The 16,548-nt window shown below is 38.2% G+C and overlaps 1 protein-coding gene across 8 annotated transcripts in view; it reads right to left on the bottom strand.

Moving 5' to 3' along the window:
* crtc3 (CREB regulated transcription coactivator 3) overlaps positions 1-15,916 on the bottom strand; it is a 33,943-nt gene extending 18,027 nt beyond the window's left edge. For all 8 annotated transcript variants that reach the window (XM_044029971.1, XM_044029977.1, XM_044029974.1 and 5 more), the window contains exons 1-4: positions 14,604-15,916; positions 9,254-9,364; positions 5,887-6,015; positions 3,985-4,046 (exon numbers count right to left, since the gene is read on the bottom strand). In XM_044029971.1, the coding sequence (XP_043885906.1) occupies positions 3,985-4,046; positions 5,887-6,015; positions 9,254-9,364; positions 14,604-14,735 (434 nt within the window). In that variant the 5' untranslated portion in view covers positions 14,736-15,916. The remainder of the gene's footprint in view (positions 1-3,984; positions 4,047-5,886; positions 6,016-9,253; positions 9,365-14,603) is intronic.
* Between the last annotated feature and the right edge of the window lie 632 nt (positions 15,917-16,548).

Genomic DNA, 16,548 nt, shown 5'->3' with positions numbered 1-16,548 from the left:
GCAGTTAAAAGGCTATGGGAACAGCTCTGTTTCTCTGCATTTCTGTCATGCTTGATGTTCCCCTTAGTGTTGGCCCACTGCCTCAAAAATTTGTAGAAGAAGCTTCACAGAGCGATCACAACACAAACATAGTAAAACATGTATGTATTTACAACCAAAGAGACCTTAATAAAAGACGCTATTGAAACTGAGTGCGGGGCACCCTGGATGATCACTGCTGTGGCAGTTAAAGCAGTGAAACAGTTAAAAAGCTCTGTGGCTCTTCTCCAGAGCTGACTGGCGTTAATGAAGTGCAGATGTGGTTGGCGTTGTAAACACTTACCGCCTCTCTCTCCCCCGAGATGGACAAGCAGAGAATCTGCTTCTCACTGCAACACTACAGCCTACATGTATGACCATTTCCATGGATGGATATAAACTGCAGCCACGGATTGCTTCTTTGCTTCTTTGAATATAAGGAAAGTGGTTTATACACTGTATGTGGTGTATCATCATTAGTGTCATGTAAAATAGTTTTCTTCCATTGTATTTACAAGGACACTGGAAGAAAAGCCTTTCTGGTCTGCCAAGATTTCATCTGCCACTCTTATTTCCCATTTCCCCTCTAACTGTGTGTCATGTCTTTACAACAATGCTGATAAAGAAAGGACAAGCTAATGTGTTGTTCATTCACTTTGGCCACATGTCCAATCAACAGGACAAGGACATTCTTTGGAAAAATTGCTGTTGTAATGACACTAATTGATGATTTCAATAATAAACCACCATTTGCTTAAGTGACTGTGGTTATCAGTTGCCAAGCAGCACACAACATCAGGCAAAGGTAAAAACAAATCTATAGTATAACTGAGGCTGTCTGCTCTGTTCCAAAAAAAGGTGCCTAACTGTTGACAGTTTGTAATTTACACAGAACACTTTAGTATTTGGTGATCAAACATCAATTAGTAAATACAAACAACGTTTCCTAAGAAGATAATGAAGGTGTTGTTACAGGAGAGTGATGCTGTATGTCCACTTCATTGAGGGTGTTGGAGTATATTTTTATGCAAGGTTAAGCGCTCTTAACTGTGTTCTGTGATGATACATACGTGTCTTAGTTCATCTCTTTCACACGATATTCAAATACCTCTCTGTAACTCCACCATAAATCATAAAGGACAACAAGATCATTCATGACATCCTGCCAGATCCCCATAGGCTAAATTTCAGGAATTTTCATGAAGCAAATTTTTTTTTCACAATTGGAGAACACTGAGGTTAAGGAAATGTTCATTTTTGTCTTGGCTAAATATTTTTAGAAAGATAAGATATTATAAGTGATTGTTACTCTAAAACTAAAATGAATAAGGCACTTTTCAAAACCACAATTATGAGGTGCTTCACAGTGTAGATACAATTAAAGAAAACTATCATATTAGACAATATACAAATTGACACTGAGGTAAGATTAAAACCCTTGATTGTGAGAATGAAAATCTGAATAAATCTAACATGAGAACTTCTTAAAAGGTGATCAGTGAGCTCTCCATATACTATAAACTATTACCTAAAGAGTCAATGAAGATAAAACTTAGGTAAGCAAAGTAAGTGGATAAGAAGACATTAGGTAGAGAAACCTGTGTTGTTCAAGCTTTTAGACTCTTATCTGTTGTATACACACAGTTAAAACCACAGCTAATAGGTCCATCTCTCCCTGTGACAGTGAAGTTGGCCAACATTCACTGCTGTGGGGGAAGTTTATCCCTGTAGCACACTGTGACAACAATCTGCTGCAGGTTGGAGCAGGAGGCTATGCTTGGCCTGCAGAGACTTGACAGAGCTGATGCCAATCACATATAGAAGGCTATAGTGGGAATGGTGAAAAAGAACAGTGAAAATTCAAAATGAGAGATGAACAAGTAGAATAAAGACCAAATAAATTGTCTGCCATTTTTTACATCATCTTGTGGCATAACAACTACAGAGACTGCTTCAATGAATGTCCCATGTACAATCCCTTTACACCAAAGTACAAGCAGATACTCGAGACAGATTAATCCCACAATTCAGAGGTTCATCAATGTAGTCCAACCATGCCTATAACCCCGATTAGACCTGCTATTAACATCTGTTCGGAGTCATCCAATCACAGATGGTCAATGGTAAAAGTCTGAATCCTGAATGTGTTTTGAAATCCATTTTTAAAAAAACAAAAACAAAAAAGGAAACACATTTGTATGTAGTTTAAGGATGCATGTGGCCACATTCTTTTACATGCATGAACGCAATCATTCCTCTGGATGCATTGAAGACTGCCTCCACAGCTGACACATTCTGCCCATCTGTAGTGTTACAGTTAACAGTATTTTTACACATTATTTCAACTGTTTTTTTGATTTTTGTTTTTTAAGCAAAAACCTCAAAATTAATACTGATCAACAGGATTTCTTTTTCATGTTCCAGCAGCGTGACCAGTACTTTGATTCACTCAGCTCCTCTTTTCTCTCTCTAACTAACAAAAAATGCACAGACACACTAACACATTGACCATGGACACATCTATATAGTCCAACTCCTTTAAGACATCATTTTTGTTCACACAGCCCCCGGGTATGACAGCTGGTCACAGGAGATACATCCAGGACACATGGTAATGTCAGGTGTGAATAGGGTTGCTACTGGTCGCATTTTTTTGGCTGTAAGGAATATTAACATTCATGTTTTTGTTGTTCATTGAAAGACTTGATCATTCAATGCAATAATTAAGCATTGATAGTTCTACTTGCAAATGAATCTGCGTCATGTTTTTTTAATTGTATTATTTTACATGCATGTCTGCTTAAGACAAAAACTATCTCTAAAGTATCCAAAATTCCCAGTTAATTCTCATTCGTTCCAATGGAAGAGAAAGTTTCTGTACATTTATCAGGAATTTTCTGCCCCTTTGCTACCCTAGGAGTCACACAATAAGCTGTCCAACTGTGATGAGATCTCTCAGGATGGATGTTTAATACCCCGTCTAAATGGGGTCTACATATTATCCATGGGACCAGACTGCATTCGGTGCATGGTGCCACATGGCTCTTCCACAACACACCCACTCTGAGAGCACTGATGTCTGGTTGCTCCGTGAGGACGTTTGTCAGCCAACCTGTTTTGTGGCACCAACAATGACAAGAGGGCGTGGGCCTAATTCACTTCTACTTCGACATTACAACCTGTTACAGAAGACTGAACTCTGAGCCTAGCAAATGTCTGTGTTGCTGCTGTGGAAGAAGATGAAGCAGAGTGACTGGCAGTCAGCCAAAAGCAAGCTTACTAAACATAAGTATGGAGACAGAGCAAGAGTGAAAAAGAGTGAGTGGGGAGGAGCTTGGCTGAGCTTTTTTTACACAGGGCCATAATTCACTCCCTTGTAAACACTAAGGAAAAGATGTCTACTGTCACACTGTCTGCTTTATGTAGCCACAACCAGAGGTGGGAAATGGATCTTTCGGTGCACATCAAGGCCAGTTAGTGCATGATTGTTTTCCAGCAGGTACCGCAACTGAATTTTAACTAAGCCATAGAGAATTTCCAGCTAAGCCTTAGGTACCTGAGGGCAGTAATGCTGTGACAACATAACATCCCTCAACAGTGGGACTACTGCAGCTGGGCATGACCTTTAAAGCAAAAGGTTTTCTGTCAAACACTTTTTGTTGGATGCAGCTTCCTCAGGGCCAACACAGAATCCTGATCCATGAAGCATTTCTGCAGAGTCATTGAAAGGCCAACAGCTCCAATGTCACTGTGTTGCAGTGCTGGTCAGACATCTCAGGGTTTGATCGAGATGGCTGGTACAAACAGTATATGTACAAAGGTAATGGCAGTAGGTAGAGAGAGGTCTGATACAGAGAATGTGGCGACAGCATGAGGAAATTATCCCTGTTATTAAGTAACCTCATTAGAGGATGAAGAGAAGACAGTAACATTTCAGTTTACTGGCTTGAAAGAGGCATTACTCACCTTCTCCAATTATTGTCTGGAGGTGGGGACAGGTACACTGCTCCATAGGGAGAACTCTCTATGTGGGGTTTTGTTAAGGAAACGATTGACATTACAGCAAAAAATATACATGTTATTTTAGATGACAACAACCAAAATAAAGAAACTGAGGACAAACAAATCTATAGTACTAATCTCTTCAACTGCTATCCATTTTTATTTATAAAGACATAATAAAAACAAGAATGGGCTGTAATTATAGATTTAAAAAGAGCCTTTATATCATTAGTACATTGTCATCAATGCCCTTTTGTGGTGAGAGGTAAGGTAACTGTCAACAGTGAAGCCATCTTTTAAAATAATTACTGAAACAATGATATGAAACAGAATCATGTGATTTACTACTGATTGCTGACACAGTCAGTGTGTTCCTGGTATTGTCTGTGGAAGGGCAGGACTTCAGAGGGCTGGTGTTTTGTCTTGCCGACAGTCATTCTTTTAGTGTTCGTAAGTTGAGCTTGTCAGCTCTGAAAACAGGCTCCTCTCTGGGTAGATGTTTTGGGAGGAGAAATTTAAATGTTGACCAATCAACACACTCAAATGTAAGCATTGCACAAGTGCGGCACAAGGCCAACCACTAGTTCCACTATGCATCTGTTTAGGCCTTGGACAAATTACAGTGAGTACTGACAGAGCTGTACAGAGACTGGAGCCCTGCTATCACTCCTCACCTCTCACACATAAAACGCAAAAGGCACCTTGTAAAACCTACACAAATACAAACTAAGTGGAGAGGGCAGTGTTGTCGTTCCTCCAGATGCAGAGAAAGACAGAACAATCCTGTTGAACTGGTTAGCTGACTGATTCAAATGCTATTGCTTCACACCTATCAACAACAGCAATCCAACTTTAAATAGCACACTTTCATTGTGTGCCAGTGAGCAGAAAATAATAAATGGGCAGCAATTCTTCACAAGGACACAACTCAAACATTACCTGATATTACAAATCAGAGCCACTGTCCACATCTCTATTTTCAAAATACGTGACTGGATGATCCAGAACCATAAACCACATCACACATTTGAATTACTTAAGATTCTGCACATGTCATCACTTAAACCACTATAAACAGTGGATGATACTCTATTTTGAGAGTTTCCAGACATGGTTAGTTTCTTAGAGGATAAGGATTAACACACTAACAGGCCCCCACTGTAAAGAGCTTCTAATTAGCTTCTTGGGAACCTCAGACACACGCACAAATTATTATTGAATTTATTAATACGAATGTGACAACATTTGAAATGAGGAAACTAAGAAAGGAAACAGTTTGTCTCGAACAGCAGTACTTACCAATAAATTATTTCCGTCTAGTGGTAGTGGGGGTGCACCCACACATGTACAGTATGTGCGCACAGTTGTATTTTTGTTTCGATTTAGGTTATGTCGCTTTATGGAATGTGAGTGAATAAAGAGATATTTTTAATGTCCTACTGAAATAGAGCACAGAGAGAAAGATTGCTGTGAGTGAAAGTGATTGCTGACTGGTGGCAAAATTTATGGTGAATAGCTTTTTAAATGGATGCATATTATAACACAATCTTAACACAATCTGAAATACAAAATCTCTCAGAACCAGAGTTATGAGACAACAAATTTCTGAGATTAAAAACAAGGAATGATTTTTCTGCTTGCACTCATTTAACTTTAAGGAGACGCAGAGAAAATGAATTTTGAAAAGCAAAGCTGAGAGAAAAATGCCTCACTCTGTATTATCATCAATAGAACAATAGGACCCTTCTGAAGCTTCCTCACAGACTATGATCTGTTACTAAACCGCTAAATGCATTTACATAAAGTACAAATGTACACACAATCTTTAACATTTCCTACTATCAGCATTACTGTACGGAAGGATATTTGCCGACCATGCTTGTCGATGGGTCTGCGATGAGGAGAGTTTATTCGATTGCGATCCCTGTGGACCCTCTCGACCAGCCCATGGTGGCGGGTGCCTCTGACTGGGTCCAATCCTGAAGGAAAGCCACCCTGAAAAATAGACCGGAAGAGTCATTTCAAAGCCGTTTCAAAGACATTTCTCACTGCAGCTTTCAAGAAAAATTACAGCATTGACAATCACTTTCCTAAGAGTCACTTTAAGTTGAGTCTAAAGGCATGAGCAGATAGTGAGAGCTCAGCAATGTCATAAGATAACTGCAAGCCACACACAATAATAACCATACTGAAACTAGGGTACAGCGCAAGTTGTGCATACAGAATAAAAAGTCATCAAGCTGTGTTATACATGTGTGTTGCTATGGTGGGAAACAATGCAGCTAAGCAAAAACTGAACCTTTGCAGAAATGGTAATTCATGTTTGGAAAAAATCTAGCACAGGGGAGGACAATATGGACCTGGTCATGGTGAGGGAAGATGCCCGCTTCATTCACTGCACCATTTCACTATGCATTCCTATTGGATGGTTTATAGATATGGTAATAGATAATAATAGCAATCACAAATGACATCAATCACTAATATGCATGCAGAAATGTTCGCACATGCCCAAAATTGCTGCCGGATTCATGAAACATGACACTCATCTATTTTGTTCCTAAAGCTTGTGTTCCTTTTAAAATTGACAGGAACGTGTTCACTCTCTGTGACCTGCATATTGCAGTATGTAGGCCTTTTTCTTTTACATATGGAGGGCATTCATTTGGTGAATCATGATGGTAGCTCAGAAAAGTAGAAAACAATAGAGGAATTACACAAAAGCAGGTGTTAAAAAAGGTTACATTTAAAGGAGGAAGAGTGGAGGAATAAAAGCCTGCGCTGCATTAACTGACGCAGTAGTGGTAATTGGTCTGCATTTATATAGCACTTTTCTAGTTTCTAGTCATGATGACCACTCCAAGCTGCTTTTACGCTACAGTTTTGCCATTCACCCACACACACATTCATACAGCGCCTCGTGCAACACTTTTTCTATCACACATCTTTCATACCATCGACCTTCCAGATGACGAAAGATGACTCACTCTACCGCCATTGCAGTAAATGCACTGTGTCCCCATAGGTTTAGAACAGTGTTTCCTCAAACTATTTCAGACAAAGGACCACTTAACCCATAAAAAACACTCATGGACCACCTAACTCAAAATAGCCCCAAAACGGTTGCGGTTAGCAGTGTCACAAACCGCTACACTGCATTGTTCAAGTCAGACAATGCAATAAAACCAATGTTTTTTGATTTTACATAGGCCACTAGTTGATTGTCACAAGCAGTTTGAGAAACACTGAAACTAAAACGCTTACATTTTAAATTTTAAAACATGATATGTTACTTGTTTGTCACCTCGCGGACTACTAGGGGTCGCTCACAGACCACCAGCGGTCCGCAGACCACACTTTGAGAAAGGCTGGTTTAGGCGCCAAAAGATGCCAAAAATAAATGAGTGGCATTTGTTCAAAGAGTGAGGTAGAAAGTGGCCCCGCGATGGACTGGCGATCTGTCCAGGGTGTACCCCGCCTTTTGCCTGATGACAACTGGGATTAGACCCCCCCCACGACAGGCAAGTGGAGTATTAAGTGGTAGAAAAATGAATGAATGGATAAAGTGATGACAAAGTGATCCACAAAGAGCCATCACACAGAGGTTATTCATTTTATAGGTGTGATTCATTCAGGACGACAAATTTAAATAGCAGATGAAAAATATAATTTGTGGGCCAGAATGATGCAAGAGCAATCAACCTTCTCATATCACTTATTGTAAACTAAGCAAACTAACTCAACAGGTATAGCTGAAGATTTTATGACAATGATAATGATGATGATGAAAGGGCATACATGTTATGGCTAATTTGGTAAATGCATTAATCAATTGAATTATTGTTGATCAAGCCTTTTTTTTTTAAAATTAAAAAAACATACATATCGATGAGTGCCAAATTTGTGAAGAAACATTAGTATGCATGGTTTAAGCACATATTTGTGCATATGCAAAGTGGTTGTCATAGGTGGAAAAACAATGACAATGGCCATTTCACAGTGTGATGGAGGACTACAGTATTTGTATTGATGATCTTTCTTTTGGGAAAGAGACATTTAAATAAACTGCCCTGAAAATAAAAATGTAATAATGTAGTCAACTGGATTAAACACACAATCAGTTCAGAACACTGCTTAAACCACTTACAGTGTAGTACAGAGAAGAAAGAAGTGATTCAAAATCTTGTTGTTTTTTTATTGTTAATCTATCCTTTATTGCCCTGTTTCCACCAACTGTGAGATATTGAGCAAACTTGCTGTAAATTGCTGCTAATGTAGAAACCAACATCTGACGTTAAATATGCAGTATAATCCACATCACAAGGGCACTCTTCACAGGCTGCAGATTGAGGCTTTATCTAAAACTCACAAACCAATCATTCATCAAATGGAGAGAAGTCAGAGACAGCTACATTTCATTGAATCAGGAGTAACAAATAATATCACTGAGTCGACTCCATTTACTACACCTTGTTGTGTTTCAAGAAGAGAGGGTGAATGCACTTGAAAACCTTTCTTCCTCCATATGGGATTTGATTTCTGGATCTTGCAAAGTGCTGCTCCACCTCAAAGGGCCATTCTCTCAAGTAACAAGGACATTTTCACTTGGACACTGTGTTCTCCAACTTAGTTCACTCCGTGGAGAGCTGACATAGATACATACTTGGGGCTCTGCACCACTTAAGAGCTGCTTCACTGATCATGTGTATACACATACACACACACACACACACACACACACATACATACATATATGTGTATATAAATATATATATATATATATATATATATTCTGCAATGTTAAGAAAACTCATCTGAATTATTTAAGGCTCTCAAGAGAAGCTTGTTTGCACTTCTGAAGGCCCAGTACAGTGTTTTGCTGTTCTTCTAGTTAGCCTAGACAACATAAGAACGGAGTCAGTGTGGTCAGATGTATTTTGCCTTGAAAACTCCCCAAATGAGAACAAGACCTTGAATTTGATAAGATTGTAATCTCAAGATAAGCAGGGGTTTAAAGAAAATATTTCAGCTTAGTTTTACATCCTTTTGCTTAGATGTTTGCATATTCAATAGAAATAAACTCCATGATTACACCATTACACTAGTATATCGTTATGGTCATGTTCAAGCACTGAAGGGGCCTGTCTCTCTACGGAATTTTTGAAACACCAAGGGGAAAAGCCAAACATCTATAATAGTAATAACAGTATTTTTGAATATAGCGAGATCCCACCTGAAATTCAGTGCTGGTGTTGCCAATCTGGTTGACGTTAGGCAGAGAGCCTCCATAGTACTGCACGCGTGGCTGAGACAAACGAAGCTGCTGGATTTTCTGAAACTGCACCTGTTGGTCAAAAGAGAAACAAAAACAAATGCACAACTGTCAGTTAAGTTAAGTAATAAATGCTGGACATGCAGTGTTGTTTCCTAAAGATAACACATTTTCCGGTTGAAACTTTCAATTAAGTTACTGTACAACAGAGAGAAGCGACTTATCAATTCAAAAGAGCTTTGCAAAGATGTCACTATAGCATCAGTTGTATCATAAGTGGAGAATGCTGTTTTTCATAGAAAGAAAAGCAGGTCATGAGACTGAAGATTGTTACTTCACTGAAAAGATTTTTCTTTTTCTCCTGATTAGCTTTAGGCCATGTGAAAAACTGCTCCAGGTTAATTTAAGAAAAATACAAGCAGACATGGGATCTCTGGTTATTTTTGTTTTCCATTTTCATGCTCAGCCACATGTGAAACCACAGGACTGTCCAGCTATCATGGAAATTGCCTTTTCTTACTGCACAAATTTGTAAAGCCACTGATACTGCCGCAATAACCACCATTTCCCTGAGGTGCTGTTTCTGCGCAGTACGTGTCACTACTTGTTTCCTCCCCCAATTGAAGGCATACAAAGATATAAAATCAAAAGCTCCACCAATGTGACAGAACCAACCAAACAATGTTAAAGTGGCTTTGTAACACCCCAATTAATCAAACGCTCTCAATTAATCTGTCTTCCCAGATGAACTTAGACATTACATTTTTTTTCAAATAAATGGATCATTGCATGTTCGACAAGTTTACAGTGAGACATTTTTCTTGCTGTATAAATAGATCCAATAATTTGTTTAATCAAAAAGAAGCAATGTTTACAATTATGGTAACACAAGTTAAGAGAACACATTCTTGCGAATGGACAGTTTGTTTCTGAAGCGGCAGCCTTTTAAGACATACCACAATTGTTACCTCACATAAAACAGAAAGTGGTTTGTTCTGCTAAGGGATAGAAAACCTTCAACTGGGATCAGGAATAAACAAATCCACAGGGGAATTACTTACTCTAAATTCAAAATTTGAATCTCAAAAGCAGTCGTCACATTTCTCAATAGATTTACAGAGAGCAGTCAGAGATTGTATATAAAGTGTGTATGACAAGATATCTGAGGAAAATGAGACTCCTTTGGTCCAATATTATTCAGCTTATTTGAAGTTAAATTAGTTCTGTTAATTTGGAGAGTGGTTAGTGTTTCTATCCTGGTGAAGACGATTTTTTTAATACCCTCTGCAAACCATGAAAAAACAATAATAAACATGTAGTGAAGTATGACAAAAGCATGTCCAAGAGTAAAATATCAATCTAATGCTCAGTCACAATCAGTGTGTAGAATGTACTGGCATACAATGGTGAAACTACAAACCCGCAATAAAATCACCTTGCCCTATCAAGCATGTAAGAGAATGTACTTAAAAAGTCCCTCTCTACAGTCAGTATTTGGGTTATTCACTCTGAGCTGCTGTAGGAACATAGCAGTACAACATGAAAGGGAACTCACTCACCACCCTAGAGAAGTTTGCCTTTAAGGTTTTCAGCCAAAAATTGCTTAACATTATAAAAAGGATTATTTTAGGCAAAACCAAGATCTTTCATAGACCCAACCAAACATTTATCTTGTGCAGTCTTAACTGTAGCTCAAAACTGAAATCCTGAAGTAACTTATAACAATTTAGTTTCTGCTGATAGTACAATGGGGAATACATAAATCAAAAAAAATTGTTATATTCTCTCTCCAACATAAGATCCCCCAAAATACAACATACTGTTTTTCAAACCAAAACATACACATGGGAACGGAAAGATGCATTTCAAACATTCTCAAGAAAGAGAACATGGACTTCCAAACAGTAACATTCAATGTTCCATCTGGGACAAATGTGAAGAATATGAAAACAGATAAATCCACATCCACACCTCTTCCTTTAGAGTTGGTGCTCGTCATACATATAAATCAACATGGAGACTTAGCATATGAAAAATGACTGGGTTCTGTTGGTGCATTCAGGCACCATGTGCAGTCCTTCAGAGCCCCTCGCTGAGCTCATATTCAGTTCTTTTGGTCATTTGCGTAAACGTTGGAGAAGCAATGTCTAATTCAAGCTGTTTGCTGGCTGTTTTTTTATGTTCCCTGGCCAGTTTCAGCCACACTCACTGGGCTTTTCTGTCTCACAGGGGTCACTGACAGTTCATACATTACGGCAAACCTTAATTTAGTGTCGCCTCAAAACCATATCCTCTTTGCCTTACTATTCAGGACTCGGCCTAGTAAAGAAAGAGCACACTGTAAACCGATGGTATGACAATGTGAAAAGGGCATTTATATCCTCCAGTGCTGAAATGTTAACTGTGTATACTTGAACTTTGCAAAGAATGGAGAAAAAAGATTAACAGAATAACAATGTTGTAGATGAAAATCAAATTCTGACTGAAGGTTTTCAATCATCAGGTAAATAATCAGGTTTTCAATCAGTGAGTAAGAAAACTAAGATATATGTATCTGATACAAATATATATGAATATACAGACATGCTGAGAACAAGACTTACTTTACTCAAGTGCAACCTCTCCAGAGATTTGCTATGCTCACAGTTACTTTACTTCTCATGTCCAAATTTGGCTTATTATAATTGGCAACTGAAAATAAATTAAACAAATAATTGTACTGCATCAAACCTTAATCACCTTCACAAATCATTTTATGATCAAAGGTATCTTCCCTGAATGTATCCCTAATATTCAGCAATCTTTGCAATGAGTTTCACCATCTAATTTTTATATAAGCTATATTTTGACAGTTAAGCATCTGTCTGATAATGACCCATGAGCTAACATCAGTTCTTTGAGATTTTAAGGCTGTAAAGATTATTTTCCCAGAACTTTGAATATTGAAAAACAGTTCAACTAGATTTTATGCAGTTGTTTTGTGTAGTCTAAGCATTGTTTTCAGTTAATAACATTTCAGTTTTACTGTTATACCTAAAAAGAGTATTTGCTGAAGTACATTTACAGAAAGGCCAACTCATACTTCAGCTGTTTAATAAGCGGATTAAGTTTGTCTGATTCGATCAAACAGTATATCTGTATCGAGACTGTCCTCGCTCCCAAATGGTGGAACGATCTCCCCATCGACATCCGGACAGCTGAAAGCCTCCACATCTTCCGACGCCGACTAAAAACACATTTCTTCCGACTCTACCTCGACTAAGACAACAAAAAAAACAAAACAAAAAAAAACTTGTACATCGCACTTATGACTAGCACTTCATAGTTTGTTCTACTTGAAGCTCTTACTTACTTCTAGCTCTTATTTGTACCCAAATGTTTAAATGCACTTTTGTAAGTCGCTTTGGATAAAAGCGTCTGCTAAATGACATGTAATGTAATGTAATGTATTGTGTTTGGATTCTAAAAAGCTGGTTAGACAAAGCAGTGGGTCTGGTATGTCTGATTTGTAATTTTTGCAATTTGATTTGAGATGTAATTATGAAGGGGTTCAATTCAATATTCACTGCCAGATTTAAATGGACCTTTTTCAGATGACACCATCAAAATATAATCTACACTATTTAGTGTTGCAAAGATGAAAATGTAAAGGTGTGAATGAACTGTTTCCAACATGTACAAAAAATAAATACAAAGAAAAGAAAAAGCAAAAATTGCAATAGGAATTGCTAATGATATTGTTTCAAACTGTGTTCCAAACTATATAGTTTAAAAAAAGGATTGTTATTCAGCCCTTCGAAAGCAAGGCATAGTTCATTTTAAAATTATCAATTAATTTTGGTTTCCTCCTTTATGTTACAGTACATCCTGTTGAGAAACCTCAACAAGATGACAAATTAAAAGACTTTAATGCTGCAATCTTGAGTCTGAGATATAAAATATATTCATTGACATTTAGTGTAAATAGGACAACACATTATTTGACTTTGGTATTGATCTAGATGCAGATCCAGATTGTTAACCATTTGAGATACGTTTATTGACATTTCCCCTAATAACTCTGTTGATTTAAAAGTGAAGAGATAAAATGATATCACAATATTCCATAATTATATCCCAGTTTCACAGCATTTCAAAGTTAAAGCGTTTGTTTTGATATGAAATAATATATAGTCCATCATAAAAACATTTATGATGCTAAATGAATCTATAAATAAAATGAACAGACAGAACAAAAAAAACAAATGTAACTAAAATGTGTAATGTGACACATATAACCTTATGTATTATTATTCTAAAAATATAGTTCACTGTTTATGCCAATTGCTCTCAAAACCACCAACACATGCTGTGTTTACAAGTGAGAGGAGGTAACAAACCAGTTTTCATTATAACATGACAACAAGTAATGGGCCGCAGGAAATTGATCTGGGGCCCACATGTGGTGTGTGGGCCCCCAGTTTGAAACTGCTATACTAGTACATCATACAGATCTATGTACTGTTGCTGTGTGACTGGGTCAAAATCCAGATGTAGATTTGGATAAGCGGAATTAACTAAAATGTTTACCCTACTGCTTTTACATTTGATTTACAACATCTCCAGTTCCTGTTTAAAAACAGATTTTGAATGCACTGACATTGTGGAAAACTGAGTTGTCTTAATGGAGGATTTATCCATTTTGGTGAGCTTTAAAACTATAGGTCACTCTGAATGATTTGAGCTACAAAAGGTGTATTTTTTGGACATGTTTATGTCCAAGTAATCATGTTGAGTCGCTCAGATGTAGCCTGACATTGCAAATCGATAACAACATGAAAAAAACAAAACAATTTTTTGACTTAAGTGGAAATGTAATGAAACATTATCCTGAGTTGGTCCAACTCTCCCTCTCCTTGTTCCACTGTTCCAGAAAAGTTAAAAGCGTGAGAAATCATGAAGTAAAAAGAGGTTCAAATTTTAACACGCAACACTACTTCCGTTGAGTGTTCATAACCACAACACACCCAGGGAAACTTAGGCGGGCGGTGCCAATTTAAAACGTGCCACTTTCGTATTTCCTGTTCTACCTCTGGTTGCAATTCAAAGAAGATTTTCTAATTTATTCCACCACACATCTGTAACATTAGTTTCTGGTGCAACTTAGCACGTGCGGGAGATTGTACTTAACACTGCTGAATTAAAACAAACACTGATGGTTAAACATCATCAGAAATTCTCTAATCAACATATGGGCGTCAGACAAGAAACAGACAGTTCACCAGCCGAGTCACTGATGAAAGATACTTCAATTAAAATCCAGCGTATTTACCCTTGAAACTGTGAGGTCTGTCATCAGCTGTTCAAAGGCCCGCGTCTCCTCTGCTTGCTTCTGGTTGTGCAGCGCTATCTTTTCGCTGAACTTCCTGGGGTTTGAGCCACCTGTGCCCGGGGAGCCGGACATTGTGCGGGCCGCAGTTGGACAACTTCAGCTACTTGGGATAACTGTCTTTTTATATAAAAAACGGAAGACGGCGCAGGGAGTCTGTTTTTCTCACAGTGAGCCCATTAGGGATTTTAAAGCACAACACACATGACTGGTTATTTGTGAAAGTTGATTGAGAGTTAACGGGGCTGGCTGCACTTTCAGACCTGACTGTTAACTTAGTGTAATGTCTGATACAAGCTAACGTAGCTACGCTAACGTTAAAGCTGCCGTCAGTACAAACTTAGCTTCTTGTGCCTTGATGACGGGTATTACAAAATCTTTTGCAAGTTATCTGTGCTTGTAGTTCAACTTCAACGACTTTCTCGGAGAATTGTTTGTGGGTTAAAAGAAGTTAATTGTGTGATACAGCTTCGTATTGACACACTTCCAGCGAACCACTTGTTTGAATCCGACGCTGACATTTGGCTAGCTGACAGTGCTAACATAACGCTACAGCCACAGCTAGCTAAGTTCGCTTAGCTGCTGTCAGATGCATCTCAACAGCACGGACAAACGCACTTCACCAACGCGTGGACATTCGGCTTCGGTCGACATCCAACACACATGCACTAGAATCAGTTAATGCCAGGTGATCTGTTGCTGGTGTAGGAGAAAGTTGTCAGTCTCGTCAGCTAAATATCGCCGCTGATATTACCCGAGCTCAAAGCAGAGTTGGGCAAAGGTTTTTTTTCTCGGTGAATTGTATTTCAACAAGTGTCCGCTTGGTCCTGTTTGTATGTTTTACTGAATTTACAGCCCGAGGTACTCACAAACAGGAAAACAAACTGCAAAATAAAGAATTATCCACATGTGATGCAGGCGCCTGGTCCACAGTTTCACTCATTAATTGATATCACAGCGATTCGGAGTCGAGTCTTGTGGTAATCCACTAACAGAGGACAGACCGCAGACAAACTCCTGCCCAACGGCTCCGTCGAGATGAACCAGCACTGCGGAGGTAAACTGAAAAACAAACAAAAACAAAACGATTTCTTCGTCGCTGCTTTGGAATGGACTCCCCGGGAGCTGCCGTTGTTGTTCTCGCCTTTCTCAGCGTCGCTTGACGAGGCTAGTTGCTGCAACACGGATCGGCTGGCTCGTTATCCTCACTCTGGAGCGAGAAAAACATTAACCTCGTTCATCACTATCGTCGATATTCGCGATGTCCATCAGGCGGCGACAAAGTCATTACACCCTCTTGGCTGTCTGAGAGATTGGTACGCTCCTGTTATCAGGATGATGTGACTGAGGAAGCTTTAAAAAAAATCTACTTTTTTTTACAAAATCAAATCAATTGATTTAATCATAGAAAACCTCCAGAAAGCTTATATCATAATACTAACATGCTACGACATATTTTCAGGCTTGTTTAAAACACTTTTATTTGAATTTTTTTTATTTATTTTTTAATAATTTAAATTGTACATTTAAACTGTCATGGTCTTTGTTGTTGTGCTAATGATAATAATAACTTATATAGCACTTTAAAACCAATTTAAAACTTTGACAAACAAAGCAAAACAAACAAACAAACAACAATAAATAAAGGGAGAGGAACAAGGCAAGGTCAAATATAATATTACTTATTAAGTAAAAGTCCTGAAGTACATGGCATTTACTGTACTTAAGTATCAAAAGTAATTTTCTGATATAAAATGTACTTTTAGTTTTAAAAGTAAATGTATTTTTAAAAAGTCAGGAGTCATGAGTCATGGTAGGGCAGGTTGTCTTTCAACTGGATGGTTGTGGGTTCAATTCCTGGCTCTACTCGTCTATGTGTGTCCTTGAA

The sequence above is a fragment of the Solea senegalensis genome, linkage group LG7 (genome assembly GCF_019176455.1).
Source record: "Solea senegalensis isolate Sse05_10M linkage group LG7, IFAPA_SoseM_1, whole genome shotgun sequence".
Taxonomy (NCBI): Eukaryota; Metazoa; Chordata; class Actinopteri; order Pleuronectiformes; family Soleidae; genus Solea; species Solea senegalensis.
The sequence above is the reverse complement of the archived record's forward strand: the minus strand, read 5'-3'. Positions and strand labels throughout refer to the sequence as shown.